This window comes from Alligator mississippiensis, chromosome 3 (assembly GCF_030867095.1).
Source record: "Alligator mississippiensis isolate rAllMis1 chromosome 3, rAllMis1, whole genome shotgun sequence".
Classification (NCBI taxonomy): domain Eukaryota; kingdom Metazoa; phylum Chordata; order Crocodylia; family Alligatoridae; genus Alligator; species Alligator mississippiensis.
This window is the reverse complement of record NC_081826.1, coordinates 1,160,371-1,179,812: the sequence shown is the minus strand read 5'-3', so window position 1 is coordinate 1,179,812 and position 19,442 is coordinate 1,160,371. Positions and strand designations below refer to the sequence as shown.

The 19,442-nt window shown below is 60.9% G+C and overlaps 1 protein-coding gene across 3 annotated transcripts in view; it reads right to left on the bottom strand.

Annotated features, from left to right (window-relative positions):
- The window catches only part of MROH1 (maestro heat like repeat family member 1), a 75,621-nt gene that overhangs the window by 27,685 nt on the left and 28,494 nt on the right, over window positions 1-19,442 (bottom strand). For 2 of the 3 annotated variants that reach the window (XM_059723621.1, XM_059723623.1), the window contains exons 13-30: window positions 19,102-19,212; window positions 18,194-18,338; window positions 18,050-18,090; window positions 17,165-17,306; window positions 16,458-16,510; window positions 15,293-15,400; window positions 14,163-14,282; window positions 11,901-12,023; window positions 11,102-11,248; window positions 10,887-10,913; window positions 8,902-9,024; window positions 7,755-7,834; window positions 7,094-7,226; window positions 5,221-5,316; window positions 4,552-4,656; window positions 4,244-4,379; window positions 3,455-3,567; window positions 1,525-1,677 (exon numbers count right to left, since the gene is read on the bottom strand). In XM_059723621.1, the coding sequence (XP_059579604.1) occupies window positions 1,525-1,677; window positions 3,455-3,567; window positions 4,244-4,379; window positions 4,552-4,656; window positions 5,221-5,316; window positions 7,094-7,226; window positions 7,755-7,834; window positions 8,902-9,024; window positions 10,887-10,913; window positions 11,102-11,248; window positions 11,901-12,023; window positions 14,163-14,282; window positions 15,293-15,400; window positions 16,458-16,510; window positions 17,165-17,306; window positions 18,050-18,090; window positions 18,194-18,338; window positions 19,102-19,212 (1,956 nt within the window). The remainder of the gene's footprint in view (window positions 1-1,524; window positions 1,678-3,454; window positions 3,568-4,243; window positions 4,380-4,551; window positions 4,657-5,220; window positions 5,317-7,093; window positions 7,227-7,754; window positions 7,835-8,901; window positions 9,025-10,886; window positions 10,914-11,101; window positions 11,249-11,900; window positions 12,024-14,162; window positions 14,283-15,292; window positions 15,401-16,457; window positions 16,511-17,164; window positions 17,307-18,049; window positions 18,091-18,193; window positions 18,339-19,101; window positions 19,213-19,442) is intronic. The other variant, XM_059723622.1, reaches the window with a different exon arrangement.

The window sequence follows — 19,442 nt, the reverse complement described above, 5'->3', positions numbered from 1 at the left end:
TCTGGGCTGGACGCAGCTGCCCAGAAAGCGAGGCACAAAAGCCGAGTCCGTCCCGCGCAGGGAGGCGACGGGCAGAGCTGGAGCTGCAGCACTGGGGTGAGGAAACCTCAGGGGTGGCAGGGACCCGTGTTTCCAATGACAGGCCCCATGCAGCAACGGGAGGAAGGGGGAGCTGAGCCAAGACAGGAGACTCGCAACCTGCTGCACGCGACCTGCTCCCCTGCAGACTCTGGGAGCCCACGGCAGCCCCAGCCGCGTGGTAGGCGACCAGCCCAGCTCGCCGCTAGACCAGGCTCCCATCCAATGGGGCAGCCTCCTGCCCCCTCCCCTGTGCAGGAGACCCCCAGATGGGGCAGGCAGAGAGCTGGGGGCACTGGGAACTGAGGCCAGGGCAGCAGGGGCAGGGGAGCAGGGCAGCCCCCTTATTGAAGGGCAGAGGGGCAGTGGGTGACGTGGCTGCACCACAAGACAAGCTCTGTGGGACAAGGAACCTGCCTTGCCACCCAAGGACCCAGACCTTTTGCAGCAGAATGGACAGACACACAGGTGCATCCCGAAGAGCTCGTGCCTGCCTCAATACACCCGTCACACTGCATCTTAACAAGGACATGGAGAAGTTACAGGGTCTGGGGTGGGTGACAAACCAACATCAAGGGCTTGGAAGGCAAAGCGACGGCTAGAACCAGCCCAGGGAAGTTGAGCACCTCCAGGGATGGAGAGTTCACAAAAAGGATGGCCAGGCATTGGTCAGGGATGACCCATATAGCTCGCCCTATGCTCTACAAGGGGATTTATGGGGATCTATATCTGGGCGCTGCCCAGCCCAGGCTTCTGGGCTTTGCTGGTTGCCACATGGGGCCAGACAGGAATTCTTTCCCTTCTGCTGCTACACGTGTTGGCAGGAGAAGAAAGCTGCCTTCCCCAGCTGCCACCCAGGCTGGGAATGGGGCTGGGCTGGGCCAAGGCTCCTCTGGCACCGACCCCGCAGGGTCCTGGCTGGGGGGTCTTGCCCCCGCGCTCAGGCTCAGCCCCGCGCTGCACTGGAGCAGGAAGGGATTTCCCCCTGCTCAGACTGGTGTGCACTGGGGGGTTCTGCCTTCCTCTGCAGCGGGGGCACGGCCTGGGATCACTGCAGCGCCCATGACCCCCCTGGCAGCAGCAGGACATTGGCGGCCGCAGCCCCCCTGTATCTGGGGGGCAGGGGCAACTGTCATGTAGCTCTGAAGTCGGACATGGGTTTGTCTGGCAGACTTGGATGGGGCTGATCCTGCCTCTGGCAGGGCTTGGAGCAGATGTGACCCTGCAGCTCCCTGCCGGCCCCGCGGCTCTGTGGATTCAATGCAGAAGGAAAGGACACTTGCCCCCCCAGATCAGGAGTGCCATGGGAGTGGAAGATGCCCTGCAAGCAGCTGCTGGGGACAGGACAGCCTTTGGCAGACACAGGAGCCAGCCTGGGGGCACCACATACCCGAGGCCAGAGGGAACGAGGGGGGAGAGCACAGGACAAGCCGCCCAAGCCCCCACCTTCTCCAGCAGCACGGCGCCGCGCTCCTTCAGGAGGGAGTTGATCATGACGGTGGCTGCGCGGGAGCAGTTCTTGTCGGGGTCCGCCAGGCTCTCAAACATCGTGAGCAGGAGACTCATGAGCTGTTCGGGGGGAACGCGCTTCCCGATCACCTGGCACAGGACAGGAAGAGGAAGACTTCCATGAGGAGCAGTGACTCCTGGTGCCCTGAGCCCGAGAGCCCACAGCACACGTGGGAATGCAGCCACCTCTGGGTGGAAGACGGCACATGGTAACGCTTGGCTCTTGCCGAGGAGCTGACTCCTGCTCCCAGCTCGTCTATGTGCGCGGGCAGCCGCTTCCCCAAAATCCAGCAGCCTGACTGCTGTGTGGCCAGGGCAGCAACTGCTGGGTTTCTGGGAGGGTCTGAACACCACGGTTTCATGCCTCGTCTGGACAAACACCCTCCATGGCCGTCACCTGGGGCACCCACCAGACCAGCCGTGTGCATCTCCCCACAAGCCCTCCCGCCTTGCTCACGGGGTCAGGGCTCCAGGGGTCTGCAGGGCACAGCTGGCTGCTGTTGGGGGTGTCACCACGTGCCACGAAAGCCCAGCCCCGGGGCCAGCTCAGCTTGCAGTACACTCCGCAGCATCCCCGTGGTGCTGCATGGCTGGGGCCACGGGACAAGAGCTGCTGCTTCCCTGCAGCTTCACAGGGGCAGCAGCACTGACTGGAGCGGAGCACCAGGGGCAGGGAATTGCCAGGCCGGTGTGTGGATCCAGCCCATCCCTGGACCCGTGGTTTTGCCACCTGCCAGCTGCAGCTGGGCACATTTAAGGAGCAAGCGGCTGCGTGATCGGGCTCCTGCAGCAGCAGGGGATGTTCCCCACGTCCCCCCTGGGCCCGGGTGAGCTCCTGGCTCTGCTCTCGCCTCCCTCCCCCATGCAGGTCCCAGAGCAGACGTACCTGGGCCAAGTGCAGGTGGAGCAGGGTCCAGCTGCAGCAGCAGGTCTAACCCGAGCCCCCCGCATGTGGAGAGGGGCAGCCCTGCCCGAGTGCAGCTAGAGCCTGCTCGCAGCTGCAGGGCAGGTGGGTAGGAGCCCATCACCCGGGGCAGGTGGAAGAGATGGTCATGACAGTGCAGGTGGGGAAGGGGCCGAGACGCAGAGGGAGCCGTGGCAGGCACTTGCGGGAGCAGACGCCCCTGGCTCACACCAGCCCAACCCCTTCCATCGGGGAGCAACATCCGGGCTAGCAACTACGTTCAACTTTGCTCGCGCATCCCGGGAGCCCCGCGGCTGTGGCACCAGGTTCCACACGAGAGTCTGGTCACATCCCACCCCGCTGCCTTCTGCCAGCCCAGGCCAGCTAGGCTAACCCCGGGTTAGTCAGGGGCCAGCCAGCCCTGAGCGGGGCCTGGGCTGCACGGGACCTCCAGAGCCCTGCCGGCCCAACTTGCCTGCGGTTCTCTGGGCGACAGGCTCCACCTGGACACTAAGGTCCGAGCGGTGTGAGGCTGCATTGCTGGCTGGGCCTCCTCTCGGACTGGCACCTTTGACCAGCCTGAGCCACTCCTGCCCAGCCGCTTTGACTCCTCAAAACCTCTGACAAGGGGAATGGGCAGGGCCCGGGCTGGGGAGGCACGTGGCCCTGCCAGCTGCACCCCCGCCACCCCTGCTCTGCGCAGCTCGGACCAGCGCCTGCACAGAGGCTCCAGGCAGGCCGGGAGGGAGGGGAAGCCTCGAGGCTGTAATCCCAGCCCTGCGGGCCTAGAGTCCTGCCCCGCTGGACAGAGCTCGCTCCAGCCCCCGGGCGCAGGCCCCAGCGTGCGGCAGCGAGGACTGTGTGGCCGCCCCCCGTGAATAGCAGATAAGGGGCTGGCTTCAAGTGACTGCCGCAGGAGGCAGCTGAGCAAGGCAAGACCCACGTGCTGCGCGCCCGCCTTACCATGGCGATGTTGTAGCAGGCGTGGAAAAGGATGGTGAAGTCCGGCTCCTCCAGCCCCTTCTTCAGGGCTGGCAGCTTCTCCACCATCTCGTCTCGATAGTCCTGGGCGAACCCTGTGCGAGACCAGCCGGCTCGTCAGCCCGGCTCTACTGCGGGCTTCCCCCTTTGCCCGCGGGGCGCCGCCAAACCCTTTGGACAGACGGATCATGCCCATCTTGCTCCCTTCCCCCGGGGCTGGGTGGATGCCTGGGGCCGTGCTGGGGATGACTGTATTGTGCGGCTCCAAGGTCGGACACGGGGTTCAATTGGGCTGGTTTGGATGGGACCGATGCTGCCTCAGGCTGGGGTTGGACTGGAGGCAACCCCACGGCACTGGGATTTCTATGGAGGTGAAGTGACACTCCCAAGCCCTGCAGGCTACCCCACGCCTGCTCAGAACCCAGGCTGGGGGACGCCATCGCCCCGGAGGGCAGGATGCGGGTCCTCTGCTGCCTCGAGCCATTCCAAGGGCAGGAGTGCCCTCTCCCGGGGACAGCGAGCGCTGCACCCTGGACGGGAGGCCACGAGACTGGCCCTCTCGCCGCAGCACAGACCCTACCCACCCCACGCTCAGAGCTCACAGCCTGGCCCTGCTGTGGCAGCGGCAGCGAGGCACTTGGCAGTCCGCCAGCCTCCTGCGACGCGCGGATCTTAATGTCTTCCTGGCCGAGGTGGCTTCAGCCTCATCAGCCGGGCAGCAAGGCAGATCCCCCAGGGCTGCTCCGGGACGCCCCCACCCTCCTCCTGTACCTTCGTAGCAGAGCTGGATGTAGAGCAGATAGTAGACGCAGTCCACAGCGTGCCGGCGAACGCTGGCCAGGGAGTCCGAGCAGCGCGGGGAGAACAGGGCGATCAGCACCCCCAGGTTAAAGAACGGCACCACCGTCTGAGCCGGGCGAGGGAGGAGGCAGAGACGGGCGTCAGCAGTGGCTGGGACCCAGCTCTGACCCCCACAGCCCCTGCCTTCTGCCGCCACAGAAAGGGAAGGGAAGGGAAGACCAAAGGACAGCGATGGTGGCGGAGGTGCCCCTGCCCTGCCTTGCCCAGCCCAGACTTACACTGACATGCAGCTTCTCCCGATAGCACTCCAGCAGTGCCACGCTGACCTCCACGGCTCGCTCACGCTCGTGCTCTCTGGCCGATTTAATCCAGCGGTTTAAATGCTGCAGACGCAGGAGGGGAAAAAGGCCGTCCTCAGAGAGGGAGCGCAGGTGCCTGTCCCGGGGCATCCCAGAGCTCCCACGGGATGGCCTGATGCCAGGGGGCACCGGTCTGGGAGCCACAGCCGTGGGAGACCCATGCCTCTGGCGGCGTGGCTGTGTCAGCCCTGTGCCTAGGGAGCCCTTCCTGCCTGGGTGGATGCTGCTCCCAGGCCTGGAGCGGAGGCCCGTGTGACCACAGCTCAGTGCGACAGAAGCAGGCAGGTAACCGGTAGGACCCGGTCCATCTCCACGGGAGAACGGCTGCCCAGTGCGGCTGGCAGCATCGGAGGAGCAGCTCAAGCACCGAGGTCCTGACTACTGCACGTCAGGGCTCCCAGATCGCATCTCAGGGAGCCCCTGCCTCCCCCCTGCTGTCACTGCGCCCTTCCCCTGCTCCCCACAACATGATCTGGTCCCTTCTGTGGTGTCTGGGGCCAAGGGGCAGAAGAAGGCTGGTTTGGCCCTTGTCACCTCCTGCCTCCCCCAACCCCACCATGGGATGTACTGGTCTGAGGCAGCACGCACCTCGAACATGTCATGTAGGCCCTGTGGAGTCAGGTCCTTCTGCAGGAGGCTCTTCATCAAGTCCTTGAGGGCATTCATGGTGTCCCGGTACAGGTCCTGTGATGAGAAGAGGGTTACAAAAGTTCCCGGCTACAGCAGGGCCCCTGCACCCCCCTTCCAGGCCTGCTCCTCGCTGCTCAGGGCTGCAGGTACCTGGCAGAAGAGGCAGCAGCAGGCAGCCGCCGTCACCTTCAGTAGGAGCCGTGGTCCACAGGCTCGTCACCCGAAAGCATCTTGCCCAATGCACAGCAGGTCCAATGACAGCAGTTACCCACCCTTGCGCCCAGCTAGGCAGGTGGCTGGGGCAGCAGAGGCTTTCTGCTGGTCTCCAGCCCCCCCACGAGATCTGGTACTTAACTCGCAAGACTCCAAGCGCCCGAGTCTCAGGGCCACAAACACTAGGAATCGCAATATGTGGTACTAGCACGGAGCAAGTTTAAAACCACGTGAAATTACAGCACAGAACCTGTGGCCCCCAGAGGTGGTGGGGCTGAGAGCTCGGCCAGATTCACAAGGGCTTGCAGATTCACAGATGCTGGGGTCAGAAGGGACCTCAAAGGATCACCGAGTCCGACCCCATGCCAGTGGCAGGAAAAAGTGCCGGGGTCGTGCGAGCCTGTCCAGTCTCCTCTTGAAGACCCCCAGGGTAGGGAAGAGCACCACCTCCCTTGGAGCCCGGTCCAGATTCTAGCAACCCTAACCATGAAGAAATCCTTTCTGATGTCCAACCTAAACCTACTCTCCGGCAGCTCGTGGCTGTTTCTGGTTGTTCCAAGGGGTGCTCTGGGCTGGACACGTGCGTGGAGGAAAGGGGCATCGATGGGTGGCTCTGGGGCAGGGAGCGAGGGGCATGGCCTCTGCATCGCCCTGTCTGGACCTCAGTGCTGGAGGCTGCAGGGAGAGGAACAGGGGGAAACCCTGCTCAGCCCCAGTCCCTCTCCCTCCAGCTCCGCTCTCTGCCCCATGGGACTCAGGATGTGGCAGGACGGACCTGGGTGTGCCCCAGTCCACAGCCACTCTGATGTTCACAGGGCTGCCCTTGAAGGTATCAGCAACACAGGCTGGGTTTCAGGGCATGTCCTGTGTGCACGGAGCAGTGTCACAGGAAGGGGAGAAGGGACAGAACAACCGAAGTCCCTGCTCTTCTCTGGGCTGTCCCCGAGCTCCAGTGAGGGGAAGTCTCATGGACAGACTCAAGCTCTGCTTTGCACGTCGCTGAGGGGGGCAGGACTGCCGCAAGTGCCGCTGTGGGACTCCGGGGTCTGGCGTTAGCTGCAGGCGGCAGCTGCTGAGGAGCTCCTGGCACTTCAGCCCTACTGCCTTTCCACAGCAGCTCAGAGACCCCTTCCCCACTAAGCAGGGACGTGTGGCGAACAGGAATACCAAGAGGGCTTCCCATGAGGGATGGCGCAGGAGGAGCAACCCTGCATTCATGCAATCCCTTCCCGGCCCCGGGTTTCTCCAACTGGTGCTCAGGGAACAGGCCCACAGGGGCCGGGTTCTCCTGGACACAAGACTGGGGGAGAAGAGGATTGCCCAGACACGGTATGTGCACTGGATGGAGCCCACCCCTGCTCAGCCCACAGCTGGCTTCAGTGCCAGTTAAGCCCTAGGGTGGGAGGACTGGCAGGGGGTGCTGCGTTGCCCAGGACTGGATTAGACACAACGACCAAAGTCAGCAGTGACCAGCACCAGAGCCAACGCATCAAGTCTGCTCGCTGGGACACGCGGGCAGGCGCTGGACTGAGCCCTCTGCTCTCTGCCGACGCAGAGCGGCTCCAAGTAACAGACCAGTCTAGCTCAGGCCAGCTTTTCCCACCCCACCCGGCCTCACCTTCAGGCAGGTATCTGTCACAGTGCTGTCTCTCTCCCTCATGACTTCTGGCGGCGGGAGGGCAAGGACGCTGTTCAGGCAGCAGTCGATCAGTTCAGCCCTCTCGGTATGGCCCAGGGGCGGCTCCAGGGTGCTGGCAGCTGAGTTAAGAGCCAACACAAGCTGCTGTGTGCGTCGTACGCAGGTTCACTTGTCTGGAGGCGCTCCCTTGGTAATGGGGGCTTTCCTCTGCCTTCTCGCCGGCACGCCTGCGCATCCAGCGGCTCTTGCTTTCATCAGGCACGGGCTGAGGGCTGCAGCTCCGTGCCAGCAGCTCTGACACGGCAGAGCATAACTCTCACTCAATAAAAAACCCTCACGTCCTTGCAGAATTTAGCATGCAAAGCCAGGCCCTCTGCTCTACGGCCGGGAGTCTCAGACTGACTGGGGCTCCCGGCTGGCTCACACCACAGCTGGGCCGGGGGCAGCAGCTAGGACCAGTCTAGATCCAAACAACTGCAGCACGCGTGCCAGGTACGGTGGGGTGGGGACATGCCAGGGAGGGGCTGGGCACGGTTCAGGGTCCCGTGACTCTCCAGGACGCGTTCCAGCGGGATTGCAGTCCGAGCCGAATCCTCCCCCTCCAACAACCCTCCCGAGGGGCAGCGCGGGGAAAGGATACGCCAGGTACGTGCAGGAGATCATGGCCCGCTGGCGAATGGGGCTTCTCATGGCATCCGCTGGCTCTGCTTTTATGAACTCCTGGCGTGCAAAGAGGAGCGGGGTTAGCAGAGCTCCGGCCTCTTAGCCCGTTTTGAGCGGACGTGCAGCACCCCCACGTGTAGGCCCAGGACGAAGCTGAGCCCACTCCATGGTACGATCTGCCGACAGCCACACCACCCACAGCCTCGACCTCCCCAGCCCAGCAAGCCAGAGAGCTCCCCATCCCCAGCTCCAGGAGCTCCTGCCACAGGGCAGCGATGCTCTAAGGCTGCAACGGACACTGCATCACTCCCAGGAGGAAGCCTTCTGTGCAGGGATCTACCTCTGCCGTCCTGCTGCAAGCACTGCGATGCCTGCCACATAGGCTGTGCTAGCGCAGGCCCCCTAACCGGCAGGGGAGCAGCAATATATGACCATAGGGGAGTCAGGCTGGAAGGGACCTCACAAGGTCACATCCAGATCAGCCCCGAAGAAAGCATCCCAGAAAGCATCTGTCCAACCTGCTCTTGAAAGTTTCCAAGGATGGAGATGACTCCACTTCTCTAGACAGCCGGTTCCAGTGTTTGCCCACCCTCAGACCCAGGGTTCCCCTCATCTGCAGCAGGTTAAGGCTGTTGCTCTCAGCCCTGTCCCCTGCAGTCAGAGCAAAGCCCATCTCCAGCCTCTCTGTAGCTGCCCTTCAGGGATTTGAAGGTTTATCAAATCCCCTCCGTTTTCCCTTCTCCAGGCTCAGGACCCCCAGCTCTTCAAATCTTTCATCAGTCATGTCTCCCAAGCCCCTGATCACTTTCGTGGCTCTGCACTAGGCTCTTCCCAATTGTCCATGTCCTTCCTGAAGTGCGGCCCAGACCCGAACACAGGACTTCAGGGGAGGCCTCCCTGCAGCATGGAAGGGCGAGGCGTGGGTAAATGCCCAGGCTGCACCCGTTCTGATCCAGGTCAAACGCCAGGACTATCAGGACCGCCTCAAATGAGATGCCTGCTTACAGCGCTAAGGAACCCAACAGCTGCCCTCTGCTTTGGTCCCCGGCAGCCCACGCCAGCGCTGGTCTGAGAAGGGGCGGCACGTCTCCCACCCCCACACCCGCGGCCGGGACGGGACTCACCATCATCTGCGAGATGAGCTCTGCCTTGCGGGAGAAGACGAAGGCGCCCGAGTGCACGCTGTGGTAGACGGCCTGGCTGATCATACAGATGCTCCGGATGAGACACAGCTTCAGCGTCAGGTCCTGAATGCAGGGGGCGAAACGAGGGGTCTGAGAGGGCAGGGCCGAGAGCCGGGCCCCTCCTTGCCTTGCCGGGCTCTCGCTCTCCTCAACACCAGCCCCCTCTTCCTGCCTCCAGTCTAACAGAGCGCAGGCTCCACCACCTCCACCTCTCAGCCGGTGCTGCCGCTAGCCCGAGATACGACCAGTGCAGAAGGCAAGCCCCAGAGCACCCATGAACCAGCTGGCAGGAGCGCTGGCCGCCTCCACCCAGACAGTGCCGAGACGCCGGGGTCACCCCCACCTGGGGACATGGCCCCTGAGGACGAGGCATGTCGGACGGAGCGGCAGCAGACAGCCCCTTCCTCCCACTCCGAGTTGGAGGGTCTGAGTTTTGGACAATGCGTCAGGCCCTGGACTAATCGCCCACTCCAACCCTCCTGCAAGGCGCAGCTCTGGGCTCAGAAGAGAGCCCCCAGCCACGGCTCATCCCAACGCCGTCCTCAGCTCAGAGCTGCAGAGTTAATTGCTGCCACCAGGCCCCTCTCGGTGCCAGCGTGTTTGGCAGCTGCCACAGGCGCAGGCTCGGGACCCCTCAGCCTCGTAAAGGAGCTGTCGGAAGGGTTAGTGTAGGGGGCACTTATTCCTTTGCATCCAGGAAATGGGATGAGGAGCGTGACGGCCTGCTTACGCTCTTGTGCGCGCACGGAGACGACCACCTTTCCCTGCCCGCCGGGGGGCCGAGCTTGGCCCTGCCCGCTGGGGGGCCGAGCTCGCTCTACCGCCCCCCTGCCTGCCCCGCTCCCCCCTGACCCCGAGAAGGCCGCGGAGCCAGCTGGCTGCTGCAGGCTAGCAGGACCCGGCGGCTCGAGAGGCCAGAGGTTTTACAGAAGGGGTTAGTGCCAACACAAGTCCAGCAGGAAAACACATTAGTGGGGTCTGGAGAGGGGGTTTCTTCAGCCTGGCGGCTGCACCAGCCCTTAACTAATGCTATTTCTGCTCGGGCTTTCCAAGTACAAAACTGCAGGTCCCCCCTCCCTGCCCAGGGTGGGAACGCGTGCGCCTGGCATCTGGATCGTTCCGGGGGAAGCCGGGAAAAGGAGGTCAGTGGATTTTAGCAGAGCTGCACCTCCCATCTCGGGAGTCCTTCTGCGTCCCCAGCTACTGGCCTGGCCAGGCAGGGACGGGGCGGCCGCACAGCAGTGTTGCTCAGACAGGCCCTGGGGCGGCCGTGCGAGAGAAGCTCGTCTGCCCTGCACTGGACCTTGCTTTTGGCGCACGACTGCTACAATCGTTAAACCCTGGCTGGAAACGGAGCCTCAGGCTGGGCTCTTCCTGCCCATGCACCCAACCCTGCCGCGCAGGGTCTGTGGGGCTGGTCAAACCGGACCGTGGAAACCCCGTGGCTTTCCCTGGGCTGGTACAGGTGTGAGAGCACTGGGCGATGACCCATCCTGGTGAGGGGGCAGCGCGAGACTCCAGGTCTCTCGCTAACTGCACAGTTAATGGGAGCAGGGAACGGCAACACTTCTGGGCATGGGCTTTAAAGGTATTTAAGTGCCCAAATTCCAAACTGCAGAATAGCAATGGATTTAGGTGACCAAATATTGGGGGGAAGGAAGTGACTGATGCTGCCCTGGGGGGCACGACAGCCCTTCCCTTCCACCCCAGCCAGCTGGCTCAGCTGTGCCCCATAACAAGCAGGGGTTTTTCCCAGCTCCCCGAGGCTGTCCCCAGGACAGCCCTGCTGAGAGCACAGCACGCGAGCCCACGGGTAGCTGACAAGCCATAAATCAGTCTCCTCTCTAGTGACGGGAAGCAAGAGGCAGAGAAAGAGGCAGGAAAGAGCAGAGTGGCTCAGACTGACTGAGTGCCTCACACTGTACCTTGGTTTCTACCTTTATGCCCAGAACCTGAACGAGTGAAAAAATAAAACACGTTAGCAATGCGAGGCGCCCTCCCGGCCAGGCCCACACATCCCACCCGGCAGCCTGGCACAGCCCTCGTGCCAGGGCACACGCACAGCTACGGCCAGGCTGTTCTCGCCGCCCCCGCCAGCCACCCCCGGCCCAGCACGGAGGAGAACAAGCCCGCCACCCACCTTGGTGTTGAAGTACTGGAAAACGTTCTTCAGGATGTCTGCTTCGATCCTGGACAGCACCAGCTCCTTGGGCGCGTACATGGCCACGTAGCCGTAGCACAGGATCAGGGTGCTCTTGATCTTCTCCACCTCGTTGTCGCTGCGGTCCTGGTACGAGGGCGAGGCAGGTCGGGGTAAAGCTGGTGGCCGTCCCACGCGTCTGCCCGTGCAGGGCTGGTCCCATTATGGCTTTGTCCAGCACAGTTGAGGTGTTCCCAGACTTTTTGTTCCCCTCTCCCCAGGCTCCTGCACCTCTCCCCCCCCAGCTTGAGCCTTGCTACCCAGTTTGGTAGCCGTGGATGTTGTTGGTTTACCTATATCCCCGAGGAGACAACAGCCCAGACCCCACAGGGCACTAAGCAAGTACAGCATTAAATGTACCCCCTTCAGGTCTGTGGGGAGGTTTCCCTTTACTCTGGCACACGTGCGCCTCTCCTCTTTTTGACCCTGATTCTCAGAAAGGCCAAGGGCTCGCGCTGGAATTTAAGGCTCTGGTTTGGTCAACCAGTGAAGAGCATGGCTAGCACGGACCCTTTCCATGCACCACGCTAGAGCGCAGCCTGCTCCATCACTTGCTTGGCTAGGAGTTCCCGGCCCCATATCAGCCTGCTCTGCTACCCCGTTACACTGCACCCAGGTGGGTTCACAAGCTGGCACCATTACAAGGCACTCAGCATCTGGCTCCCTGCGGCTCCATGACGGTCACCCCAGCAAGAGGAGCTCCAGGTAGTTGCACTGGGCTGTGTTCAGCCTTTTTTACCTTGAAAATGCTGAACAGTCCCACTGACTTCTTGAAGATGTCAGATCTGACAAAGTCCTCCAGCTTGGCCAGCGCCTCGTCCAGGTGGCTGATTGCACAGATCCCAAAGCAGGAGGCAAGGCCCTGGGGGGGGGAGGCAGAGAGCGGTGAATGCCCCAGCTCGCCGGCACACGGCGGCCTTGCTCTGTTTGTTCTGGGCCCAGCCTCTTCATCCCCTCCAGGAGGGGAGTGGAGCTGCTTGGCCCAGGCCCAGGGGCAGCCCAGGAAACTGCAGGTCTGTGCTCAGCCTCCTGGCCCCAGAGGAAGTCCTCGGCCGCTACCAGAGCAGCGGAGCCCGGTTTGCCTCCCAGACCCAGGACAAGCGTGCACACTCAAGGAGCCCGAGGCTTCCCACGCGTGACGGACAGGCGCAAGCTCCTGAGGGAACTGAAAGGAAAGCAGCCCCAGCAAGCGCAGACTGTGCGTTCTCCCTCACTGTTGGGGGCGCGGGAGCTGGGCCAAGACTCCACAAATAGGCTATTAAAACACTGGCTTTTGCTGGAGCTGTGTACTCTGGACCCAAGCCAGTGCCATTAGCGTGTTTGTACTACACTTAAAACCCGGCTACACCAAGGCAAAGTTCCCTGCCGAGCCTCTGACCAGGGCGAGGTAACCATACAGTAGCGCTGGCCGAGTTCAGAGGCCTGTGCAGCAGCGGCAGCGCCAGGCAACGAGCTGGTCTGGTCAAGACTTCAGGCAACGTGTGGCGCAGAGGTGACGTGTTGGCGAGGGGGGGGCACTGCACCCTCCATGCCGCGCAGAATTACAGAATCATCGAAAATGAGGGTTGAAGGGACCCCAGGAGGTCACATCTAGTCCAACCCCTGCTCAGGGCAGGACCAGCCCCAACTCCATCATCCCAGCCAAGGATTTGTCTACCCAGGTCTTAAACACCTCCAAGGATCTCACAACCTCTCTGGGTAACTTGTTCCACTGCTTCGCCACCCTCCTCAGGAGACAGTCTCTCCTAATATCCAACCTCAATGTCCCTTGCTGCAGCTGGAGCCCATTGCTCCTTGTCCTGTCATCCGTCACCACTGAGAAGTCCAGCTCTGTCCTTTGCAGCAGTTGGACCAAGAGGACAATCGAGTCACAAGCTGTCCTACCCCTCATCTGCCCATGCCTCATTACCCCAGGCCTACCCCACGGGTCCTCGCTCCAACTCTGGAGCAAGGAGACTGAGAGAAGAGGGGCGGCTCTCGAGGATGAGGAAGGAGCTTCCAGGGGCAGGTCTAGCTGCACCCCCCGATTCCTGCTTCACCCAAACTTTAAAACCAACTGCCCGGGAGGGGGGAGCAGCATTTCTCTTCAAGTAGCGCCGAGGGAGTCAACTGACTTCATGGCTCACTGTCATCTCCCCGATTCCTGCTGATCTCTCCCCACTCCACACATGTTAATGACCCTCTGTGCTTTTTAATGGTCTTGACGTTTCACTAGTCAAACTGTCCCTTCTTTTGCAACGCTGCTGTCTACTAGCCAGTCCTGGTAACGTGTGTGTCTCCTATTTCACAGCTTTGCAAACTTCTTAGCTCTAGCTAAGGACTAACTCAGGTGTGGGAACCTTAAGTCAGGTGTGGAAGTGACTGGCAGTCAAGTAGTGGAGGCCCTACCAAGACCCTCAAGAAGGCTAGATTTTGTTTTATGAATTTGAAGAGAAGAGCATTGAACCAGAACAACTAAAGGACCAATGATACAATGCCCTGTGGCTATTTTTGCCTAGTTTGATGCATTTCATTAAACTTTATATACACACTCGAGCTCAGTGGTTTTCAACCTTTCTTTCCATTTGTGGACCCCTAATGTTTCGAACAGAGGCACAGACCCTTTGAACTGTAAAGGTGGGTATTCACATCTTTTCAATGATCGTAGTCCTCTTTCATGGACACCTTAGACATAGTCTGGACCCCATGGGGGTCCACATGGACTGCAGATTGAAAGCCACTGCTCTAGAAGAAAAAAAAAAATCAGCGCCCATTCCAACAGTCATTTGGTTTTGCTTTGATCTTAAATGGAATGACACACTGCTAGCCCCCTAGCATTTTAGTAAAGCTTCAAGTTTTCTTTCACTAGAGGAAAAAAAAAAAGTGTGTTGCGTTGTATGGGATGATGCACCCCACCATCTGCAGCCCCCTTTTCAAGTCTCTAGGACCACCCATGCAGGCTTCCCCACTCAGGCCAGCCTCCCCACACGGATGCGCGCACTGCCAGACCACGGCTCCTCACCTCCCTTTCTGCTTCCTCGTGGTACCGGGCTGTCTCAAGCAGCTCCTGCAGCTGCTTCTGCACCATGTCCTTGCTGGGGCAGACCCTGAGCGTCGTGCCAATGCATTTGTACAGGAAGGTCTGGAAGGAGGAAGGGCAGCGTTATGTTCTGGGGAGCCAAAGCCTGGCTGAGCCCTTGGACGCAGACATCACCTAGGCCTTCCCTTCAGCCTCTGCACTGGGCTGCCTTCCAGTCTAGGCACATGCCACGACGGGGACCCACACGGTAGGGCTAGGAGGATGGCACACGCAGGAGCCCTGTCAGGTGCTGGGCAGCAGAGGCCAAGGTTGGGTCTAACAGAGCACTTCAACGACCAAACAAGCTTCCCTCCACACCCAGGGACTTGCTCCTGGCTCTGCAGACCTGATCTCAGGGCGACCTGGGAGCTGGCCTGAGGCCCGCTAGAGCAGGACATGCACGTTTTCAGGATTCAAATGCTGAGTGAGACACTTGAAGCCGTCTGCTTCACACACCAGTTGCAAAGCAGAACAGGCCAGAGCCAGCCAGCTCGGCTCAGCTCTTGGCAGCTTTCCCTGCTAGGCAAGGCAGCAGTCGCAGCTCCTCCATCCTGCTACCCGCTGCCTCACCCTGCCCTTCAGCATTTCTCACCGCCTGGCAGCCCTGTCACCTGGGCATCCCAAACCCTCGTGGTGCAATCACCAAACTCTTCATTCTTCCTCCACAGGAAGCCCCAGTTCTTCCCTGTTCACACCAGAGACCTTGTCTGGTCCAGACGGCTTCTCCTCATGAGCTCGTTTGAGAACAGGCCAATTCACAGCAGCCCAGAGAGCACAAAACCAGGCAGCTTCAAGCTGCAGCAGTGCGGCTGTCAGACAGCAGGGAGCCCTGCCATGCTTGGGCAGTAGCAAGAGGCTGCAGAGGCCCCAAGACTCCAGGTCTGAATCTGCCCAATGCTTTCCCATTGCCTGGAGGTGCCAGATTCGGTAGGCACCAGCTCAGTGGGCCGATCAGCCCCCAGGCCACATTAGAGAGATGCCCAGGTAGAGCAGATGCTCTTGTGGCAGAGCCAGGAGGACCTCATTCACTCCTGAGCTTGTTCATTGCCTTCCCAGGGCAGCTCCTTACAGACCTTCTCCAAGGGGAAGCCGTTGTAGCTGTTCAGCTGCTTGCACATCTCCGTGCTGAACTGGCAGATCCAAGACTTGTCCGAAATCACTGTCAGCGTCTCCTTGAGGAACTGCGGGGAGAAGAGGACCCGGTCAGGGGGTGCAGCTCAGAGGCAGGAGCAGTGACTTGGAGTCTCTCTTTAGGGAGCAGCACAGGCCAGGCACTTCCTCTAGCCGAGACATCCTTGCACATCCGCTTAGGTTGCTTGGTCAAGAAGGCGCATTGGGAGGGGAGGTTTTTACATGGCCCAGCGAGCAACCCAGCCTACACTGAAGAACCTGCAGTTCAAGTACTACCCTGGCACGGAGCTATATTTCCACTTGAGAGCTTTGGAGCCCAGCTTGGACCAGGGTAACCAGGAACCTGGCCCTTGTGAGAGCAGGACAAGCTCCGCTTAAGTCTTTGATGTCCTGTTCGGTTCACCTAGGGCAGCAGGTACCAGTACCCTGTGCCAGAGGTCTGTCACTTTACTAGGGAACAGACTGCCCCATTGAGAGGGCCCAGCCACAGGACACCGGGATACTGAGGGAGCGTCTCACTGGAAGCTTAAAACCCAGGGGAGAGAGCAGAAGGGCAAAAGGTGAGCTCGCTACCAAGGAGGGGCCAGGCTGCTGTGCTGGAGTCTGAGCCGAAGGGCTCCGTCCTAGTGCCCAGGGCAGGGCACAAGGTTTGGTTTTGATTTAGGCTTAATGATTTATCTGGAAGGTCTGGTCGAGGAGCAACTCGGGGAGCAATACCCACCTGCAGAAGCAGCCAACCTGCTTACACCCTCGCTGCCCCTCGGGAACCTCGCAGCACCCCAGATTCAGCCTCACGTGTGCTCTCTGTGGGAGGTCCCTCTGGCATACTGGGGTCAGGCCAGGGCAGATCCAGAAGCCTGAACCCCTTTGCTCTGGGGTGAACGGGGACCCCAAAAGATACTGCTCTATGGATGCCCTGTGGCAGCCCAGAAGCTGCCACTTCCTGGACCCGGAGATCATTTTAGGACTGGCCTTTACACTTCGCTGCATACCCATGCACTCTGCCCCTCACTATCCCACATGCTCCCTCCCCAAGAAGCCACGGATGCGCTGCTGACACAGTCCTGCATTATCCACACAGGCAAACAGACCCCGTGAGCAACTCACCAGAAGCAGCTTGTCTTCCCACTCCTTCTGGGATAGGGATTTCTCTGTGTGCTCTGGAACAAAGAGCGTCCGTCAGGCGGCTCCGACCTGCACTGTGCACAGCAGACTCCCCCGGCTCAGTGCAGCGCGACCCAGCCTGCTGCCTCGCAAGCAGTGTGCTCTGGGAGGACGCTGGGGGGGCTTGTCGAGTTGTGGTGCCTGATGGTACCTTTGCCTTAAGCAGCATTTAAGCACCAGACTCTGGGAGCCATAAGTGGAGCCTCACAAGCTGGCAGCACAGGGGCTGCTGATTTTAAGACCCCTGCTAACTACCTGCCTTAGCTGAGCATGTGAGAAAGGACGCTGTGCTTGGCTTTGGGGGTGGGGGAATTCCCCTGGCGAGCAGTCAGCACCGAATCCACTCCCTGCAAGCTGTGGGCTTCCTGGCCTGTCCAGCAACTGGCCCCAGGTAGGAAGGCAGCACCCGACCAGCCCCAGCCGCTCAGTGCAGGGGGCACGGTCTGCGCAGGCTGCTCCCCAGGTGTAGCGTGCAGCTTGACTAGAGTCTGCACCTTCAGCGAGGCAGGAGCTGCTCTCATGGCACCTCTCTCAAGTCACCGTGGCCCTGTGTGGACGGGGTGGCCACACACAGTCCTTGCTGGCACGTGTGCTAGCTCTTCCCTCATTGCTCTGAGCAGGCTCAGCCGTGCCCCAAATTCGTGCCGTACCTTCCAGGTGCTCCACTAAGGGGGGAATCGCGGCGTTCCACAGTGGGCCCAGCGTCGGATGGATGCTCGAGTGCAGCACGTTCAGCAGGCGCAAAGCGGCGGCCCCCCGGCCGTCCCCCAGGTAGGGCTGGGAGGACACCACCTGAGTGTCGGGCAGAAGAATCAGAGCAGATGAACTGCAAGCTCTGCAGAGGGTCTGGCTGTCAGTCCTGACATGGCACAACGCAGTGCCGGGCAGAGGTACCCGAGCTAGCCTGAGTGCTGGCAGCTGCAAGGCCCTGCTGACATTGTCCCCCACCCCACATCCCTACCGAGAGGCAAGGCCAGTTAACCCAGGCTCCACTTCCAATCCCCAGGTTGGCTCGGACATCTGGACCAGAGATACTGAGTGCCTGCATGTACTTCAGGCTCCCTCGCTCTGTGCAGCCAGAAGATATCTGACCAACACCCCAGTACTTTGGGGGAAGAGACTAGTTCCCAATATTCCCAGACTTTTGTTCTGGTTTTTGTTACCCAAGACCTCTACCAGAACAGCTCTCAGGAAGCTGGAGGTGAGAAGTGGGCGCTGTCTGGAACAGCGCCCAGGCCTGATAGAAGCAGCGGTTTGATTCAAGAGCTTCCCCAGCCCGAGAGATCGGGAATTGCCAAAGACTCCCACAGACAGAAAGAGGTTTGGACACTGGGCCAGAGCATGCTGCCTGGGGAGCAGGACCCCTCGTCCTGCCACCCTACCCCCCGTTGGTCAGTGGGGTGCCCAAGACGGGCTACTCGGGTTTCAATGCTGCCCTGCGTCTGGGGCAGCCCGTGCCAGCTTGAAAAGCCAGTGCTTTCTGAAGGTCCCTCAAGCAGAGAATGGAAGAGCAAGTGCCAACCCCACCAACTCACCAGCAGCCTCGTGGTCAGGGCAGACGGGGATGGCAGATTTGCTGCAAACGCAGGAAGAGAAAGAAGCATGAGACGCCTTCTCACCCCCCGGCCCGAGTCCCAGGTCGTGCCCCAGTGGAGCACCAGGGAGCCCCAGGCACTCACGGTTGGCGTCGTAGTGGATGAGGACCGCTGCCTCCCCCTCCTCCTGCTTCTTCATCGCCAGGTGCATTAGGCTCTTGCAGAGGGGCGTCAAGGCGCTGGTAAACTGTACCGGGGTGACGAACTCCAGCAGGTACGGCCACAGCACCTGCAGAGGGGAGGGAGGCACTCGCACTCAGATGGCACCACCCGTGCTTAGGTGGAAAACATGCCATGATGTCGCATGTACCAGGCTCTCGGAGCCCTGGAAGGTACCTTGCTATTAAAGGCAGGCCCCCTTCTTCTGAAAGAGGGGACGGGGGCTTTCAGAAGTGATCGTTGGGCAGCTCAGACCTGCTCAGAGCTCTGCGGTGCTAATGTTATTTTGTGCCAAGAGTATCGTCCCTTTCCCACCTGTTAAGCTCCACAGGATCTGGGCTAGGACGGGAGTCATGAGGAGGGAGCTTCACAGCACTTGTGTTTTGCTCATGTTTTGAGCAGAGGCAGAAGCTGTACCAGGGCAGATCTCCCTGAACGAGATGGCACCAAGTTACTGCAGTCCAGCTTCCCCTTACCGTGAGATAAGAGAGACTGCAAGAAACTGCTCCTATGCATTAGCACAGCGTTCAGCAAGGCCCCCAGTGCCAGGTTCACCACACCCCGGTGCCCCTCGGTTCACAGCTGGACTCCTGTTCTTCAACAAGGGGCTTAGCTGAGCCTCTTCACCCCCACTTCCCTGTGCTCTAGGCAGCCGTTGCCGGACGCAGGGGTTGTGATGACCTGGCTTGCCTTCTAGCAGGCCAGCCGAACTCGCTGACAGACAGCTTGTTCAGAAGCCTTCCTGCTCTCACAGGCCGCCCTGGACACGAGCACACTCGACGAGACGGACACCAGGCCCTGCCAAATGCCGGCTGGGCAGGGAGGGGACTCACCTCGCTCATCCCGTCGACGGTCGTGCTGATGAGGAAGAGCGTGTTGATGCTGATGCTGCGGACACTGTCGCTGGTGAAGTCATCTCCTTCCGGCGTCTGCTTCTTGGGACCCTGTGGGGGATCAGACAGCTCCCATCCCCGGTCCCGGCTGCAGGGTCAAGGCTGACAGCTGGCAACATCAGCCACTGGGGCTGCAGGACCGTCTCCCTTTCCCTCCCATCAGACCAGTAGCTTGGCACGTGGCTCATTGCCAGGAGCAGGCAGGGCCAACCCAGGCCAGCAACCCCGCTCTTTGGTGCGAGAGGTCCCTGCCTTGCCCTGCATGCCTGTCACCTCTGCTG